Source organism: Podarcis bocagei, assembly GCF_964188305.1.
Source record: "Podarcis bocagei genome assembly, chromosome: 4".
NCBI lineage: Eukaryota > Metazoa > Chordata > Lepidosauria > Squamata > Lacertidae > Podarcis > Podarcis bocagei.
The window spans coordinates 40,234,771-40,255,109 of NC_138128.1; the positions used below are offsets into that span (position 1 = coordinate 40,234,771).

General features: G+C 43.3%; 1 protein-coding gene across 1 annotated transcript in view; it reads left to right on the plus strand.

Annotated features, from left to right (window-relative positions):
* The window catches only part of TRPM2 (transient receptor potential cation channel subfamily M member 2), a 37,090-nt gene that overhangs the window by 11,752 nt on the left and 4,999 nt on the right, over positions 1–20,339 (plus strand). Inside the window, exons 7-26 of the mRNA XM_081192520.1 lie at positions 236–399; positions 1,014–1,194; positions 3,276–3,337; positions 4,024–4,224; positions 4,326–4,428; positions 5,578–5,699; positions 8,033–8,383; positions 9,612–9,749; positions 10,327–10,456; positions 11,382–11,527; positions 12,678–12,790; positions 12,949–13,162; positions 13,883–14,001; positions 14,981–15,113; positions 15,274–15,445; positions 16,905–17,088; positions 17,507–17,688; positions 18,179–18,311; positions 18,708–18,795; positions 19,288–19,375. Of these exons, the coding sequence (XP_081048646.1) occupies positions 236–399; positions 1,014–1,194; positions 3,276–3,337; positions 4,024–4,224; positions 4,326–4,428; positions 5,578–5,699; positions 8,033–8,383; positions 9,612–9,749; positions 10,327–10,456; positions 11,382–11,527; positions 12,678–12,790; positions 12,949–13,162; positions 13,883–14,001; positions 14,981–15,113; positions 15,274–15,445; positions 16,905–17,088; positions 17,507–17,688; positions 18,179–18,311; positions 18,708–18,795; positions 19,288–19,375 (3,024 nt within the window). The remainder of the gene's footprint in view (positions 1–235; positions 400–1,013; positions 1,195–3,275; positions 3,338–4,023; positions 4,225–4,325; positions 4,429–5,577; positions 5,700–8,032; positions 8,384–9,611; positions 9,750–10,326; positions 10,457–11,381; positions 11,528–12,677; positions 12,791–12,948; positions 13,163–13,882; positions 14,002–14,980; positions 15,114–15,273; positions 15,446–16,904; positions 17,089–17,506; positions 17,689–18,178; positions 18,312–18,707; positions 18,796–19,287; positions 19,376–20,339) is intronic.

A 20,339-nucleotide genomic window follows, 5' to 3' on the forward strand; every position in this document is an offset into this window, starting at 1 on the left:
ATTCCCAACAAAAATAGATCAGAAAGCTAAAATGAGAGCCAGTAAAAAGACTTCATAGCAGTAGGGAACAAACACTCAACTCCACCAGACTAAATGGCTGGCAGGGTTGTTATTATTATTATTATTATTATTATTATTATTTAAAAAAATAATGGAAGTATTGCTCCCTAATTGTGAACAAAGATTCAGATATGAAGCAGCTGGCCTTAATCCAGTCATGTTTTTTGTTTCCCAGGTGCCTGGATCATCACTGGTGGTTCTCATGCTGGCGTGATGAAGCAAGTTGGAGAAGCAGTACGGGACTTCAGCATGAGCAGCAACTATAAAGGAGAGATTATCACCATTGGCATTGCAACATGGGGGACAGTACACAACCGGAGTAGCCTCATCTGCCCTATGGTGAGCCATTTTCAGGCTGTTCTACTAGAAGAATAGGATGCTTACAGCTCAATCCCACACATGTCATATTTAATGTCAATCTAATTTGCATTTAAGCTTCTGCTGAAAAAAGAAAAGAAAGGAAGCAGGTGAAATTAACAGGTGTATAGGATCACATGTGCACTGCAAAAAGAAGTTTGTTTTTTGTTTTGTTAAGACTTTGATGACAGATGAAGAAGGATGAGCAATAAGTTATAAGTTATAAATGCAAACCAATCATATACAAGTACAATTCATTATAATGGTACTGCGTTATAAATACAGACCAATCATATACAAGTACCATTTCTTGGGGAGTGGAAAGTTTTGTGTTTTAACACCCTGCAGATCCTACTGCTACCTCACCAAATAAGAAAAGTAAGCACCATTTGTAGTGTTTGTTTTGGTACTAGAAAAAGACCTCAACATGCCCACTTTCAAAAAACATGCCACATTTTCTAAAGATAAGGCATTCCTCTACAGGAAGATTTTAGTGAAGCATGTTATGCAAACCCAAGGAAGAGTTAGAGCCCCAATAATTAAGTCCTTTGTTGGTTTCTGACCACTTCCCCCCCCCAACCCCTGGATGTTTACAGGGTAGCTTCCCAGCTGAATATGTCCTGGATGAGGAGACTCAAGGGAACCTCTCTTGCCTGGACAGTAATCACTCACACTTCATCCTAGTGGATGATGGGACACATGGGAAATATGGTGTGGAGATCCCCTTGAGGACCAGACTTGAGAAGTTCATTTCGGAGCAAACGAAGGTGAAAGAAGGTAATTGTGATGCAGTATACAGGGTATCTCATTACTGATAAAAATCTGATGTGCAGTCTGAGCCCTTCCCTCCTCTAAGGCTTGTTTGGCTTGGAATTCATTTATGTCAGCCAGGCCAATGATGAAGAACTTGTTTCAGATTCTGTTGGACTTCAGCTCCCATCAGCTCCATTCAGCATGGCCAATAGCCAGGTTGGTTGGTGTTAAATTGATTACCCGCCCTTCATTATAGGTCCCTGGGTGGGTTTCAGTTATTTAAAATTCAGAATTAAAAACAGTTGAAACGTATTACATTTACAGGAATAGGTTCAATATAAGTTTTAAGCCCATCAACACCTGGAGGACCAAAGGTTCCCTCTTTGTAGGCTTCTGTATTAGGCCTTGATGATGTCAGGTGGAGAGTGGAGAGACCATGAAATATCAGGACATTATTTGCTAAGGTAAAGTGCCAAAAGACTTGAATCCTGGAATCAACATCCATATAATAGGGGCACTGTTGTTAGAGATGGGAGGGAAGAACAGTTGTTTCTTTAGATTTGGATGTTGCTTCCAGTGGTATGCAATTTCTTCCATTTGGTACTGCAGTCTTGAATATACTAGTTCAGTGTTTTTGATGCCAAGATGTTGTCAAGTGATATTGCTCAGCACATGCTTTGCGTTCTAAAGGTCCCATGTTCAATCCTTGGCATCTCCAGATAAAAGTGGGAATGATTGTTTTCTGAAGAAAGTCTGAATGCTGTTGTTGGTCAGTGTACAGTTGTGAGCTTGATGGTCTGACTTTGTCTAAGGCAGCTCCTATGTTCCTAGTTGTGACAGCATAAATGGCTAGACTTGTGACATGGTGGAATGCAGGGCAAGCGAAGGGAGGGGCACAGAATGATGGGAAAGGGCAAGTGGGAAAAAGAAGTTGGTGACAGTTGGACCTGAAGAGAGAACTGAGGAAGGTGGAAGAAAATGAATAGCCACCAGAAATTGAGGAATTATAAAGACCTGATCTAAGAAATACATGTGTTATTGAGATATATCAATTCTAATGGATTCTCAGGTCTCAAAAATCAGTGCGAAAATGACCTCCATGAAGAACTTGAGTAAAACAATGGGATTCCCTGTGGCAATGTATGCCTCTCAGGTCAACCTCAGCTGATATCCATGAAACCCAAAATGGAATTCCTACACACATGGTTTTATATCAAAGTCTGATTAGCTAAGGTAACAGGGTGAGACAACGGCTTTGCACTGGAGAAGCTGCTGGCATAAGGGTACATACTGGCAGTTGTGATGAACTGCCCTCCAGGGAGCAGGTTCTTAAGTGAGCCAAATTATGTTTGTGAGTATAAATTCAAATATTGGATTTATTTATTTTATTAAAATTTATATACTGCCCGATTGTAGGGGAAAAAAACTCCAAAGAATGACTTTATGCTAGTTGCTGACTATTAGGCAGAAATGGAAAAATGCTAAGGGTGTTGCCTTGGAAGGGTAGTAGGCAAAGTTGTGGTTTGCGGCAGCCATGCTGACTCATCATATTCATGTTATTGGGGTGAATCCCAACCAGAATCTGACTTTACAATTTAACATGGTTTTATTTTCTATATGAGCAATAAAACAAGAGCTGCAAAGTATAAGAGGAGGTGGAGGTTTTCATAACAAACAAACAAAATACAAATATGTTTTTGCACAAGTTTTCTGCTGTTGCTGTATCCTGTTATTACTTTTTATAGGATTGTATATTGGCCTTTTATCACTCCTATTGTATGTTGCCCTGATACTTTTCCCTAAAAATCATTTAAACAAAATAAGCAAAGGGACTGACTGCAAGCGACAAACAACTGATACCATAGTGAGTAAGTAACCAATGGTGGCTTAACGCTGGCTTATTTGTGTGATGATGGTTGTGTTTGTTCATCATCATTAGAAATGTTAATTATGTAGCTGCTATTAATTTATTTCTCTTGTTATTTTAGATAAATATTGTTCATTTTAACTGGATTCAAAGGTAACTGCCAATGGGCATCAGCAAGAAGGGAAAGAATAACTAGCTTTCTGCACATGGGACTGACTGAGCCTTTATTTCCTTACAGGAGTTGCCATTAAAATACCAATCGTTTGTGTAGTACTCGAGGGTGGCCCTGGGACTCTTGATGTAAGTACTCTACAGGCATCAGGGCAACTAATTATGGGGAAAGAAGTTGGAGAATTCAGAAATTGTTAACACCTGGATATTTCTCTCTCAGAGCACAGTGTGCCTCAATCACATAGTAACCACTTTTGTGGTGTCTGTGTGACATTGCAGAAACACATCTAGTTGTAAGTACAAAGCAGGAACTGGCTGTGCGGGCACAGAGAGTTCTGACTTGTACATTTCAAGCCCTTTTAACTCACACATAACAAAGCGATTCTGCATAGCAGAAGATATGAGAGTATGCCTTAGCTGTAAACAATGAGAATCGCTCTAAAACTGTTGAAACCTGGTCAACATGCTGATCAGCAGAATGAAGTGGCAGAGCAAGGTGGAATTCTGAACTACATCACTTACGACAGCAGATGGGAGAATTGTGTTTTTAAACTTTCACATAAGAAGTTCTCTATACTACTCCTTAATCCCAGATATGCTCCATAGATTACAACAGCATACAAGGAGCATATATATTCCGAAATATGATCTCCCACCTGTGCCATGTGATATGATACAGTTCAGAATTCCAAGATGTCATTCTACAAGCTTAACCAATTCATAAATTGATTCTGAACTTAGTGGCAATATCAAAGTGATGTCCATGAGATAGCACCAGCTCAAATGCAGTCATGCTCCTGTATTCTGTTCTACAGACCATCTACAATGCAATTACCAATGGCACCCCCTGTGTGATTGTGGAAGGCTCAGGACGGGTGGCTGATGTCATTGCTCAAGTGGCTAATCTGCCCATCTCCCAAATAAGCATCTCCCTCATTCAGAAAAAACTGAGCATATTCTTCAAAGAGAGTTATGAGCAGTTTACTGAGAATAAGATTGTGGAATGGACCAAAAAGGTAAGGCAAATGGTCTCTGTGCAGCTTTTACTGGGTTTTGTTGGTGAAGTTGCAGTCATGAGCTAGGACCTTCAGTCCTACCTTTTCTTTGGCATTTGCAGATCCAGGATATTGTGCGCAACAGGCAGCTCTTGACCATCTTCAGGGAAGGCAAAGATGGACAACAGGATGTCGATGTAGCCATTCTTCAAGCAATGCTCAAAGGTGAGAAGTGCAGTGGGTGTTGCAGATGAGCTACAGAGATCAGTAAGTGAAACTGTTTCTTTTAGGACATCCCCTTGTGTTGGAATGTGGTATTGCTTCAGAATGCAGCACAAGACAGTACTGTACTGTAGAAACTTTTGTGTGTCATAATTTATACTTCACTTACCTTAAGGGATTTGTTTCCATGGAAGTGGAGGCACAGCAAGGACACCTGATCACCATATGCAGTGAGCAAAATACTGTTGGAGAGAGAGGCTTGGAAGAGAGATTCCTACTCTCCAGTAGCAGAGTTAAACACAATGGTGATTGTTCAAAGAACTTTAAAACTTGGTTAGGTTTGCATCTACCCTCATCCACCTTTAAAGAATGTTCCCCATTAAAATACTTAGGCTAGAATAAAATCAGAGAAACTTAGCTTTGCAAATAAGTGATTTTTTTTTTACTTAAGAAATTCTCAGAAGTTACAGCAAACAAATTTCCATCTTCTGGCAGTAAAACAAAGATGAAAAGGTTCCAAACAACTTTACAAAGAAAAGTACTTTGTTTCCTTACAAAGGGAATCATGCAATCTTTGGGTTTGCAAAGATGCAGGTTTTAAAATCTCACTTTTTAAAGAGATTCAGTTCACTTACAGGATCAGCTGAGTGGGGAGCCAAAGCTACATGGCTCCTTCTTTGCTTGTTCTAGGAAGCATTAAGGGGGGAAAGGAGGGGGGCAGAGGCTGCTGACAGCCTGCTAAGCCACCTTCACTGGCAACCTGAGCTCAGGTTAACCCTTTCACACATGGAAGTGGGAGTCAGTAACTACAGTACAGCAAATACTACCTGGTATCATAACCCGAAACTGTGACATTGCATGAAGTGGGATGTTGAGCAATACCTAGGAGATACAAAGTCATTTGACACAAACACATTTTATTTGATGTGTTGAGTTTGATTGTTAACCTTACAGCTCATAGGAGGTAACAGCAATTAAAAAAACATGTGCTTAAATCCATAGGATATTTAAAGAAGCAGTTGGGGGCCAAAGGGGTATGCTAGTGATACCTTTATGTTGCAAGGTACCTAGCATGAGTAAGAGACAGCCAATAAAGGCAACCTAGTTTGCAACCTAGTTTCAGCCATGTTTTTGTTTATTCCTCTATTGCAGCCTCTCGATACAGAGATCACTTAGGCCATGAAAACTGGGACCACCAGCTGAAGCTTGCAGTGGCATGGAACAGGGTGGATATTGCCCGGAGTGAGATTTTCACCGACGATCATGAGTGGAAGGTAGGAAAGCTTTTGGTGACACACACTGGCAATGAGCATATTTGCTTTCTGCCTGCATAATTAGAGCAGGGTCTAAAAGCACTAGGCTTGGCTTGACTGCAAGCATGTCTCTTGGGAAGGCATGGGGTGTCTTGAGGGTGAAACCAGATGTTATAAGAGCTGCCTTGCACAGCTGCCAATCTGTGTCTCTTTGCTCTCCCTTCCTCCTAATATGTGCTGCAATACACTGTGACACCCGTGACATGTCATCATGAGGTGTGTCTCCCCACCTTCACACAATTGGCAGGCAGGGATGAGGAGACACAATGCAATGATGTTGTGTTGTGTTGTGTTGTGTTGTGTTGTGTTGTGTTGTGTTGTGTTGTGTTGTAGACACATTTTGAGGAAGAGAGGGTCAAGAGTAATGGAATGGCAGCTCTCCCAGTTCTTTACAGTCATTTTGTAAGTAGCTTTGTGTTGCCATGGCAAAAAGTGACTAATATTTGCAAACATGCCATAAAAACATATAAAATAGTTTTTAAAACAGTATGGAAACAACTAAAGCTAGGTTTAAAAACAATACAGAATGAACACTTAAGGCAGAGAGCTTCTCATCTAGATGCATTGTTAATACAAAAATGTATTCAGTAGTCTCTGCAAAGTTGTGGGTGCCTGTTGTATCTCAACAGTAATTCCTGGCTCGCCTTTGTATATTTCACTCAGTTGCATTGTAAGCTGCCCAGAGAACTTTTTGTAAGGGAATAATAGATCAGTGCAGCAGTATGCATGGTCTTATGTAACGCATTCCTTGTTTGCTATTGTTCATACAGAGGACAGAATAGTCATAATGCTTGTCTGGCAATGGCAGGCATACTTGGGATGATCAAAGAACAGTTTATTCAGAGAACTCGTGGTGTCAGAAGGTGCAAAACAACTCTTACATTGCCAGAGGTTTTTCCGTTTGGATGTGAACTCTTAAAAACTCAACCTTTACAGCTTGCTACTTTGAGGAATCTTTAAGACACCCACTTTTATCAGAAGTGTAAACTGCCTTAAGGAAGCGCGTCATGTTTCTTAGAGGTGTCCACAAAAAGCAGCGAAAATGCCATTTTTTATTGTCTATGCTGAAAACACTCTCCCTGGTCAATTGGCACCAGAAGACAATAGCAGAGTAAGGTGGAATTATCCCATGGGCTCCAAGTAACATTTCATCAAATAGCGAATACTTTCACATTTTTAGGCTTTTTACAAATAGGTAAACCAAGTTATTTAAACCCTGCACTGGCAGTGTGGTTGAGTGGCTGCCCTGTTGCTGTGACATGCTAAAGAGCTGGGTTCTGCCCTCACTGAAAAATCTTTTTAAAAAGGTAAAGGAGCCCTGAGGTTAAGTCCAGTCGTGAACGACTCTGGGGTTGCGGTGCTCATCTCACTTTACTGGCTGAGGGAGCCAACAGACAGTTTTTCCAGGTCATGTGGCCAGCATGACTAAGCTGCTTCTGGTGAAATCAGAGCAGTGCACGGAAACGCTGTTTACCTTCCCGCTGGAAGGGTACCTATTTATCTACTTGCACTTTGACGTGCTTTTGAACTGCTAGGTTGGCAGGAGCTGGGACCAAACAATGGGAGCTCACCCCATTGCAGGGATTCGAACCTCTGACCTTCCAATCGGCAAGCCCAAGGCTCAGTGGTTTACACCACAGCCCCACCTGCATCCCTTGAAAAATAGCATGTTATTAATACCTGTGTCATACATATTTTGTGTCAGAGCCAACATGGCAACTTCCAGCTACTTCTTGGAATGGGAGGCAGTGGTAACCATGAGGGGGTGGCGTGTGTTGCTGACTGACCCCATGGGCATGGCTCACCCACTATTGTCCTGTTGTCCCTTAGGGTAGCATGCTGTGGAAAGACTCTTACTATTGGCTTCTCATGCATCCATCACTCCATGCTAAAAAGGAAGCGGCTGTGCCCCATCAGCATCAGTGAGACCTGCTTGCTTCAATTTGCCTGCTGCTTTCTGTGCTTTGCTGAGGTGTAAATGTGGACTAAACGGGAGATAGAACACTTGAACATATGCTGGCCAGCTTCTATCTCTTAGCTTTCTACTGCCTGCTTCATCTGCTTCAGGGACTTTGCTTTAGCTATCAGCTTCTGCCTTTCTAGAGACTGCTGCAACTCCTGTATGCTTCCTCATTACCTGTGAGCTTGCACTGTGTGTATGTCCATGTCTCTGTCTGTCTGTCTGTCTGTCTGTCTGTTTCTTTCTCTCTCTCCGCCCCCCCCCCCATGGGGAGGACAACCTGCATTACCCTTGGTTGATGTTGTCTTTTTCTGGTTGTCTTCTTGGCCAACAGCCCTCTGATCTGCACCCAATGATGGCTGCTGCCCTCATAGCCAACAAGCCAGATTTTGTCAAGCTGTTTCTTGAGCAAGGTGTGCGCCTGAAGGAGTTTGTTACCTGGGACAACCTGATCTACCTCTATGAAAACATGGCAAACTCCAGCGTCTTCCACACAAAGCTACAGAAGGTGTTAATGGAAGAGAAGGAGCGCTCAGCTTTCTCCAAAGTTCCAAGAGTCCAAATGCACCATGTGTCCCAGGTGCTGAGGGAGCTGTTGGGAGATTTCACTCAGCAGCTGTACCCTAAGCCGAAGAACACTGAGAGACATCGGCTCTCTATCGCCGTGCCCCATATCAAGCTCAATGTAATGTATCTCCGCATGTTACTAATCCCTTACAACCTTTCATGGCACCCCTTTTTAGTACAGAATGTACAGGGCAGTCCATACATCCCCTCGCCACTTCTACTAGTGGTCCCTGCACCAATGCCAGGAGAATATCACCTTTGGTAAGCTAGTTATACGTATACGTATTAATATTATACTGTGTCTTGCAGTCAGTTTGCTGTAGCAGCAGAAGCTGAATGAAGAATTGATACTGGAGATTTATTTTACTGGCACCCAGGACATTCATGCAGTGATCCCCCCTATTTCCAATGTTCAAGTTGCAAGTGCCATCAGTTATGTAACCAAAACAGCACTGCCCAATTGCAATAGAGAGGTATCAGCAGGTTTGAAAAAACCTTCCAGTTTGCAGAAGTAAAAAAATACAACTGTAAGGAGGGAAACCCTGTCACCCTACTGCCACAACTCAATGTTTGGGGGTATGGAGACAAAAATGGGAGTAGAATAGTGCAGCTGGAATCCTGCATGTCACACTGAAACATTTTGTTGCTGGTTCCATTTACTATGTCTAGTGCCCTTTCTCCACTCACTGGTGCAAATTTTTGATTTTGACTTCATTTCGATATGATTGTGGATCTCTGTATCCCAGCCTCTCTCCTCTTAAATTTACTTCCAAGATTTTGTTCCATAACTTCAAACCAGAAAAAGGCCTGATATGCTGTATCTTCCTAGACCCAAGGAAATGGCCTTAGAATTAGTTAAGCAAGCTGAGGGAGAAAAAGAGACTGTACCAGGGTTAGATGACTCCTTCCTTGTGCCCTCTGTTGGTGGCAGAAGCTGAATGGTGAGTCTATGGCTGTGTACACACTAGACCTTTGAAGCACATTTCCCCCCCTCAAACAATACTGGCCACTGTAGTTTGTTACAGGTTGCTGGGAATTGTAAATCTGAGGAGCAAGCTACAATGCCCCAAATTCTCTGAGGGAAAGAATGTGCTTTGAATGAGCTTTAAAGTTATGTGTACACAGCCTCCATGAGGGAAATTAATTTGAGGCTGAAGACACCCGAGCCAGTATTGACGTTTGTGTGAAGAAGGCATCACTGTCCATGGTGTGTATGCTCGATAGTAGGACAGAAAATGAACATGAAAATTAAGAACAATAGTCCTCCTTTCACTCACACCACCACTTAGCAATGTTATCTGATTCCAGCTTTATAATCATGTTCTCCCCCCACCCCTCTTTTAAAGGTACAAGGGGTTAGTCTCCGATCCCTGTACAAGCGTTCTGCTGGCCGAGTCACATTCACAATGGATCCCATTAGGGACTTGCTCATTTGGGCAATTGTCCAAAACCGCAAGGAACTGGCTGACATCATCTGGACCCAGGTAAAGTTTTTCTTTTTTCAACCATCTCCAGATAGTACCATACCCAGCTCAATAAAAGCTGGTAAGATGTCTTCATAGTTGTCTTCCTTACAGTCCCGAGCCTTCACAACCTTCACCGCCTCTGCTAGCAGCAGCCCCCTTGCATGAGACATGGGGTTCCTTTGGCACTCCTTTAACATGAAGAGGCCTTGGGCCTAGTTCTCACTTAGGTGATAAATTTGAATCTGGGTTGCACCAGTTGAGGCTGCACACGACAGAATGCTCTTCCATTAAAAAAAAAGAAAGATATTCTCCACATAGAAGATTATCCTGGATTTCTAATGTACAGGGATTTTTTATCTTTTTGCAAAGATGCTGTTACTCCTGTGAGTCTCTGCTTGGAGTTTGAAGCAGTCCAGGCCAGTCACAGGTTTGCTAGTGAGAAGCTGGGAATGACAAAGATGTCCACAGACTAGGAGTGGGAAGGGCTGAAAGAGCAGCAAGCTCACTTCCAAAAGAGAGGACTCCTGAAGGTTACACGGTCATCCTGGGACCCAGAAGTATCATGTTCTTGCTAACCTGAGTCCTTTTGCTTCAGAGCCAGGACTGCACTGCAGCAGCTTTGGCTTGCAGCAAGATACTGAAGGAGCTGTCCAAGGAGGAAGATGACACTGACAGCACAGAGGAAATGCTGAGCCTGGCAGAGGAGTATGAGTACCGAGCCATTGGTGAGTCTGGGCTGGTAGGCCTCTGATCAGGGTGCGTTAAGTCCTCCAACTTACTGGATGCTTTCCTCTGATACCTACTCTGTCTCGCCTGCTCACACTACAGACCACCATGGCATTATCTCATGAAAGGCTAGATCCCTCAGTACAACTACGCAGATCCTATAAATTCAGTTCATCTTGAAACATGGGCGTTTTGTATGTAAATGCTCTGTAGGCAATGATCCCAACAACAGGTGAACACTGGGATCAAGAAGCTACACTACAACTATGCCTGTTCCCTAACTAAGTTGCTTTTAGAAGGCTCCCCCCAACACATATCCTACTTCCTGAGCTCTTTCCTGAGCTACACACATAGTTGTAGTCTTTGTTTCTATGACCAGAAATGCAGTGTCATTATACTGGTACTATTGCTTGTTATGTCCCTGCAATGCACATGATGCTCACCTGTGACCTGTGATAAGGCTGAGAGGCACAGGGCTTGTCCACACTTTCTCTCACCCCACCGCTTTTCCCTCAGGGAAACTCATTTTTACTGCTGAATCAGAGCAAATGTCAGTTGGGGTTTTCTGTGGACTGACGTTTGCTTTCATTCAGTGGTAAAAGCAGAGATAGTGGCATGGCTGATGGAAAACCCCTCAGTCCTGTGCTTTCTAGGACCACAGTGGCTGCCCAAGGACACCCAGAGAGCTTCATGCCTGAGTAGGGATTGTAAACCAGGCCTCTCCAGTCCTGGGTCAACACAATAACCACTACACTACTGTGGCTTTCACAGTCTTGGCTGTTAAGCTTGTTACGTAGCAGCTCACTAATCCTCAGGCTAAGCTACCTCACAGGCTTGTTTGAGGTGGAAGTGCTTCTCAGAGAACCTGTGGGAGAGAAATACAAAAGAAATAATAAGAATCTCTAATCCCGGTTACTCTTCTAGGTGTCTTCACTGAATGTTACCGGAAGGATGAAGAAAGAGCCCAAAAACTGTTGATCCGCATATCTGATGCTTGGGGGAAGACCACCTGCTTACAACTAGCCCTGGAGGCCAAAAATATGAAATTTGTGTCTTATGGGGGCATCCAGGTTGGAGTGCTTACTGACAAAACTTTGTTGCTTAAATAGTAATGTTAATCTGATTTACAGCTAACTGTGCAATATGTAGCCCCAACATAATGGATTAACTGAAATACTTAGAAGAGAGACCACTGTTGGGGAAACATCACCCAATTTCCACCCTTTAATTAAAGTAACCATCTCTGTTTCTACTACTGCCTGAGAAACTTCACACCTCACTATGCATGGCCATTGTTGCTGATGCTCCATTGACAGAAAAGGACACCCTTCTCTAAGTAGAGTTCCATTCAGCTACTGGGAAACTTTGGCTGCCCCTTTAAGAATTCCTGTGTTGTAGTTCCTGCTGCTCCATTGAGGGTGAACACTCAGGGTTTGAACTGCAGAAATACTGCAGATACTCTACAGCAAAGAGCAGGCCTTTTAGAACAAGTAATGATGGAAAACTGTAAAGTAATACCACCAGGACTACATTAGTTCACATCTAAAAAAATAAGAGAAATATCATCTGGGTTTTCAGAAACAAATGAGTGAGTGAATGAACATAAGAACAGCCCCACTGTATGAGACCAAAGGCCTACTAGTCCTGCATTCTGTTTTCAGAGTGGCTAACCAAATGCACCAGGAAGAATGGTGTTGACTGTGGGGGGGGGGAGCTATTGTGGAAACACCATTCATTCTAGGTTGCAGATGTGAAATCAGTGTGTGATATGGGGGCACAGCAGTTAAGTCAAGGCCTACAGTTACTGTGTGGTCTAAATTTTCCCGATAGGTGGGATTCCTTGTACTGCCAGTGATTCTGACTTGGCTAACAACACAGCTCATGCTTGTGTGCATCCTTCTGGGTCCTGAGATCCACACATGATGGCCACTTTCAATTTGCCAGAGCGTATGACAAGCCCTATCACCCTCTTTTGTTTCCTTTGCCAAGTTCAAACCACACAAATTTCTGGCATATTTTTTTACCACAGTCACAGTCATGCTATTTAGCATTTGTCCTATTTGGCATAAAGCCCACAGACTTTCAGCAGATAATGTTGCCTGCTGTCCTCACTGCAAACTGATCCCCAAGTATGTCCCATCTTTCACCTTCTGTTCTTGACCTTACCCAGGAGATGGAAAACAGACCTCAACCTTTATTGCACCTTGTTTCTCTTTCTAGGCTTTCTTAACCAAAGTTTGGTGGGGGAAGCTGAGTGTCGATAATGGGATATGTCGGGTCATCATGTGTATGCTGTTCTTCCCCCTTCTCTACACTGGCCTCATCACATTCAGGTATTTGTCAGGGCTTGACTGCACCACTCTCTGGCACAGAGATTTAGTTCACACGTTTTTGTACTGCATGGTAGCAGCTATGACCAGTCCACTCTTACAATTCTCTGGTATCTCCTCCAAAGATGTAAAACTATATCATTCTTTCTTACTTTTCACAGAGAGAAGAGGCTGCAGCCTATGACTTGCCTGAACCGCTTCCGAGCCTTCTTTACAGCTCCTGTCGTCATCTTCCACCTCAATATCCTTTCCTACTTCACCTTCCTTTGGCTCTTTGCCTATGTGTTGATGATAGATTTCCAGCCAACTCCATCCTGGCGGGAGCATCTCATCTATTTCTGGCTCTTCTCCTTGGTGTGCGAGGAGACACGGCAGGTATTGGCTGTGCAAAGGCTGCCGTGACAATGCAGTTCGGAAACAGTGCTCTCAAGTGCCTGTTCCCATAGGCTATGTGTGGGGAACTTTTTCCAGCCCAAAGGGTCACATAACCTCATAGGCAACCTTCTGGTGGCCACAAGACAGTGCTGAATAGTGAGTGAGGCCAGGGCATGACTGGGGACAAAAGTGGATAGAGCAATAGATGCTACCTTTGTACACTTTGCCTTTATTATAGTCTAGCAATGCAAAAGTCAGGGATTTCTACAGACAAACACACCACAACTCTCTTCATCCAGGATAGCAAGAGAAACATCATCATCACAGTTCGAGAATACATTCCAGCTATGCAAAAGCACTCATGAAGAGTGCTAAGCAGAGACAGTGAGGGATGTAGCCTGGGGACGAGGCATGGCATGGAGAATCTCAGTGGCCAATTATAGAAACCTTGATGGCCATATTTGTTCTGTGGGTCTTAGTCTTCTGGTCCTTTTGAGATTATTGTTTTACGTGTGAGAAATGAGAAAATGTTACTCGGCTTTTGGAATCAACCTCCAAGAAAACTGTTGTGGGGAAGTTGCATTTGATATCCTGGTTTGTAATTAGAGAGCAAGTCCCAGTTTTCTGGTTCATATGCAAAAGAGAAGGGAATGGTGCCTTGGCACAATGCTTTTTTGATCCAATAAACTATGGTTAGTAAAATCATTTCTCTTCCTTTAGCTTTTTTATGACCCAGACGGGTTTGGCTTAGTGAAAATGGCTTCCTTGTACCTCAACGATTTCTGGAATAAATTAGATCTGTGTGCCATCCTAATATTTATAGCTGGGCTAAGCTGCAGGTGAGTTAATATTCAATGATTCCAGCTAGCTGGAAAGGGAAGAGAACAAGGCATGTTTAGAAAATGAGTGGGGGTTTTTAAAATCGAAATGCTGATTTATGCTTAATTTTTTCATCAAACTGGATCACTTTGCCAACGGATAATTGGAGGAGGCTTGTGTTTATGTTGTATTTTTATCCCTCAGTTCAGTCCCCTTTAGATCCATGTATGAGGAAGCTTATAAGCTGCCCATTTGCTACCAGGCCCAATTCAACATGTGGATATTAGCATATAAAATCCTAAATGACTAAGGGCCCAGACTCTTGAAAGACAATCTCTCCCCATACCTCTCAAATCAGGCCCTGTGTTATTCAGGGAAGACTCTTCTGATCATCCTGATGGCTTTATCCATCTTGCTATGATGCAGAATAGGGCCGCCCTAGTGGCAGCGCCCTGGTTGTGCAAGATATGACAGTCATCCTCACTGATCATTTTTAGGAAGCAGCTCTGACATCTCTCAGAAGAATGGTCTAGAAAAATAAGTACATTTATATATGCAAAGCTGCTGCCTGCTATGCCACAGTTCCCTTTAACTGGCTCTTTCATGAATTGGCAGGACTGGAATTGTTGAGCATTTGGCATCACTTGCTGCTCTTTTCCTGGTTGGAGATCTAATCTCTCTCCTGAATCTCCCAACCCAGTTCCCTCTAAGCCTCTAAGCCTCTTCTATTTCTATGGGTATTTTTCATCTTTTGGCTGCTGTGCTTGGTATGCCTTAGGAAATAGTTGTACCAGGAGCATATGCGCAATCCCCTTTGTTTATTTGAATGACAGTTGTTTGCTGCAGCAGGTTGGACACTAGTGCAGAAATATATGTCCTTTGGTAATCAAGCCTCCTTGCTTCCTTGTGTCTGGGTATAGTGATATTTGGGAATGTCTTTCTGATATTTCCTCTTGCTATCTCAATAAGTATGTTTTTGTTTTTTTCCCCTGTGCTAAGATGGATTCCAGCCACTTTATATCCTGGAAGGATCATTCTGTCTCTGGCTTTTATTATTTTTTGCCTGCGTTTGATGCACATATTCACAGTCAGTAAAACTCTAGGTCCCAAGATCATCATAGTGAAGAGGATGGTAAGTTGTTTCTACTGATAAGCACCATGGTGACTGCATAGTCTCTGGCATTTCTTTTATGATGAGGGTGCCAGAATCAAATATGCCCTGGGGCAACAATTATTTCCATGTTAAAAAAGAGAAAAGAAATAAATTTCTGCTTTGTTTTGTGGGCTTACAGATGAAGGATGTCTTTTTCTTCCTCTTCCTCTTGGCTGTTTGGGTTGTGTCCTTTGGAGTCGCCAAGCAAGCCATCTTGATCCACAATGAGAAGCGTGTGGACTGGATCTTCCGAGGCGTTGTTTACCATTCTTATTTGACAATATTTGGACAGATCCCTTCCTATATCGATGGTACAGAATACAGAATCTTTGCATACTGTGGACTAGCAAGGGACAATTTGTTTGAATGCCTTACTTCACCACTAAGAGTACAGACAGCCCACCCCCACTTACATGCGATCCAATATTTGCATGGTGGTGGGAAATAGATTCAAACCAGGAAATGGCAGTAGATAGCTGGAGAGTCCTCTTGGCTCACAAGAAGACTCTCTTTGGAGCCTGAAGAAGACTTCAGTGAGGGCGAAGGAAGTCCCAAAGAGATCTGAGATGTAGTGAGGCTTTGTCTAGACTGCTCAGAGTCCCCACTTAACAGCTGAAACACAGGGTAGGGCAGCAGCAGTAGCTGCTTCTTTTCTGCGCAGCCTCCAGCCACCCTCAGAGCTTCAAATCTAGCTGAAGAGTTGTGTGGAGAGAGAGCAGAAGAGCAGGAAAAAACAAGTTTAGAGGCTTTTTGGAGGATGCTTCCCACTTACACAATTTTTGCTTATGCATGTGGGGGCCTACAATGTAACCCCCATGTAAGTAGGAGGATGCCTGTATACAGTAAGCTCATAACTTATATGTTTGGCAAAAAATAATCCAAGAAAATTGAAAGGAGTCAAGCATCTGGGAAAAAAGACTTTGGCAACCCCACCTGCCATCAAACCCAATGTGTTTTGACTATACAAAATTTGGCTTTAGGCATAATCCCAGGAACGTGTAAGTTGTGGGCTGACTGTATTCAAACAGCTCCAGGCCTGGACCTGACCTCACAATAGGCCCAGACCTGACCTCACATGGGGGCACTGTGTAAAAAACAGTAAACATGAAGCAATAGTGCAAGCAGTCGTTAACTAAATAAACATGTGATAATCAAGCTTTTTAGAAAAATATGGCTACCTAATATGCTTTTGATTGAGGCTGCTCTGGCATAAACAACCATCATGCTGTTATCATGTGTTGTTGACCTTTTACATGTGATAAAATTATCCCAATGGTTCCTCTTGTGTTAAGTAAGTTCTGGTTTGATTAAGTATCATCTGAAGTATATGCACCAATATTTGCTTCTTAGTCCCAAGGCAGCTACATCACTGGGTTTCTCAGCCCTTGTTCTTAGGCTGCTGCTATAAATAGCACTTCAAGCAAATACAGGGTCCCCAGGAGATGAGCTCCTGTGACATGTCTCTGGCAGCAATTCACTGGCAGCACATCTTTAATAACATTTCTCAGAGGAAGGAAGAAAAGTGTGTGATTATGTGAATCTCCTCTCAGATTAGCTCCTGCTTTCATATCAGTCAGTAAAGGACTGAGTCATTCATTCCATACCTTCGAAAAACTTTGTTTTCTAAACTCTAAACAGAGCTTGACGTCTGTCATTCTGTGTTATAGATATGGCATTTCAGATTACTCTCAGCAGGCAAGAAAATAGGATGAGGACTTCCTGTTCCAGGAACAGCTCAGCACTTTTGAGGTTCATTGTGTTTTATGGCAGGAGTGAACTTCAACCCGGATCAGTGCAGCCCAAATGGTACTGACCCATACAAGCCCAAGTGCCCGGAAAACAATGAGACAAATCAACAGCCCATCTTCCCTGAGTGGCTGACGGTCATCTTGCTCTGCCTGTACCTGCTGTTCACCAACATCCTTCTCCTCAATCTCCTCATTGCAATGTTCAAGTGAGTTCTACATTCAGCACCAACTTCTAACATTTCTTTCCCCTTAGTTCATTTCTAGCAACAATGAGACTGACAGGCCTAGAAAGCCTGTCATGGTCACTGCCCTTTGTTCAACTAAGCTTCTTGTGATTTACATCAAGCCCAGGTTGCCAAATTGCAACATGCACAGAACCCAACTAGAGGCTGCATGGGCCAGTTCAGGACATCACTTGAGCAGCTAAACAGAGGTAGTATTAATGGATAGTAGCAGGCTGCTCTGCAAGATGCCTCCACTATTCAGTATGGAGATGTGCTTCTGCAAGACTTTGCCCCTCCATCACTACTTATGGGATGTTTAGGAGAGGACCACCGTACTCTATATGTATATAAATTACAACCACAGAGAGGCAGAGCTAACTCTTGTATTCTTTTCTCCCAGCTACACATTTCAGCAGGTGCAGGAGCACACCGATCAAATCTGGAAGTTTCAGCGCCATGACCTGATTGAGGAGTACCATGGCAGGCCCCCTGCTCCACCACCCTTCATTCTTCTCAACCACCTTCAGCTCTTCATCAAGCGGGTCATTCTCCGGAAGCCAGCCACACGGCATAAGCAACTCAGTAAGAAGCTCTGCTGGGTGGGGCCTTGCAGAGTGGGTGTTGCAGGGTCAGCTTGACTGGAGTTATGATATGAGGGTACCCCCTCCATCACTGCTGACCATTTTTATGATGACCTGTGACATTCATCAATACTGGAAGGGAGGAGATTGAAGCATGTGCTATAACGAGGGACACCAGAGCCATTGGTTCTCTTAGGGGACCCTGGAAAAGAACAGCAATGTTACTTGGCTGGCTGGTACCTCAGTCTCCTCTGTGCCTTTCTTCATGTAATTCCTACTCCTATGACATTATGGTATGCATGACACGTGAGGGTGACATAGAATGTTTAAAGGCAACAACAGGGGAATGTCTACATTAACAGCTTTAATCTTATCAGATAAAAAAATATTGTTATATACATTGGATTCAAGGGATGGCCAATCTGCCTCTTCTCTTCCATAACTGGGAACTGTGTACATTGCACTGACTCTTCTGTTTGATTGATCTGCAGAAGAGAAGCTTGAGAAGAATGAAGAGGCAGCTCTCTTGTCCTGGGAGATGTACATGAAGGAAAACTACCTGCAGATTCAACAGTCCCAACAGAAGCAGAACACTGAACAGAAGATCAGTGACACTGCAGAAAGGTGAGGTATCCTTGCCATGCTAAGTAGTCACCAATGCCAGACCAATGGGGTATGCTGCTCATGGGTACAACTCAAAAGAACCTGGTGTAGCTAGCACTTCACTCATGCATACTGCTCTTAAGGCCTTGCAGCTGCCAGAAGTCCTCACCATTGCCCTACCCTGTCCTACTGCTATTTGTTCATCATGACTTAGAACACCACTTAACTGTGGAAATTAGTGTCATAAGCCCACACTCCATTTTAGAGGTGATCCCCATGGACAGTCATAGAAAAACATCCTTACTCATTCATTGGAGCTAGAAATGATACACCTAAATGGCAAGTTTTGAGGGCTCAGTGGCTGTCCGTAGGATGCTGCCTGCACCTCTCACTTAACACTGATTTTGTTCCCCCAAGAATGGATATGCTGGTAGAAATGCTGGACCTCGATCGAGTGAAAAGGACAGGCCTGGTGGAGCAGAAGTTGGCGTATCTGGAAGAGCAGGTGAGGGGTGACTTTTAAGGCTTCCCCACCTGGAGAATGCTGAAGGCTTTATGAGGAGGATGGGGTGAACTGAAGCTTGTCAGTCAATGTCAGGAAACTGGAAAGGGTGGGAAGAAAATAAGATCAGGTGCCCTATCTTGTGTCAGCCACATTACTTCACTGCATTACAGAGGTTTCCCTACAGAGGAGTCTCTTAAGTGCCAGCTTCTTTCTGCCATTAACTAGCCAGAGGAAATGTGGCCAATTGTCTGCTCACCTACATGATTAACCTTATCTAAGTGGAGAGGATGTTCTCTAGGGAAGAAGGGAGATCCATGAATGAACAATGTGTTTCCTGGACCAAAATTGGAGAAAAGATCATTCCCAGGTTCCTTTTTGGGACCTAGACTCACTCAACAGACTTATCTTCTTCCTCCCTCCCCCCATTTCTGGACAGAGGTGCTGGTCGATGAGTACAGGCCTTAACAAGTTTGATGGGCTGCTTCTTTTTAGATGTTCCAGTTTTCAAAGGCACTGCGGTGGGTGGTTCACTCACTGTCAAGCAGTGGGTTTGGATCAGAAGAAGACGTCCCCACCATAGGTATGTCTGGCTACAAATATGAGTCTGAGGACTGTTCTCTCTCTCTCTCTCTCTCTCTCTCTCTCTATATATATATATATATGTATGTATGTATAAAATTTTGATTCCGATACTTGTGGTATATACCTGCTTTGTACTCATCACTTACGACTGCTGGGATAGCTCAGTCAGTAGAGCATGAGACTCTTACTTTCAGGGTTGTGGTCTGGAGTCCCACATTGGGCAAAATATTCCCACATTGCAGCAAGATGGACTTGATTAACCTTGTGGTCCCTTCCAACTCAACAGTTCTATGAGGGAACAGCATGAATTGTTTTCAGGTTTTCCAGACATATTTGTCCTTCCGCTTCCCCTGCATGTATTTTATAAGAGAAACATTGTGAATTATACATGCACACACAAATGCTATTGTTCATAACAGAAGTGAAATGTGTGTACTGTATTTTCTACTTGGTTTTTGGAACCTGAGTGCAAAATGTGTCACAAGAAGTGGACCTGAGATGGGCCAATTGCCCAACTTAGTTTGAGCTATACTGAGCAGTAATTTCCCTGGACATGGCAATTTTGATTATTTATCCATGTGTCAGTTCTAGTAAACTAGCGCTATCATATTTCAAACAGTGAAGATCTGGACAGAAAAGTTGTTGAGCATTTTGGCAAAATAGCAAACAAAATTGCCATTTTTGAGCTATTTTTATGGGTAATCGGCAAAAACGGCACTGCCGGCATGGGCTGCCATATGTCCGGTATTCTGGATATGTCCAGGAAATTCCAGGTGTATGGCAACCCTAAGTAAACAGACAAATCTGGGACTGAGGTCTACCACTGACAGCCATCCAGATCCAAGGTAGTGGTGATGCTCAATAGGATACCATACCATATTACCTAAATAATGCATCTGTTAGGTGTGGCCCTTAACTGCTGTAATTTCCTTGCTTTTTGGAGCTTGAGAAAACATGGAAAA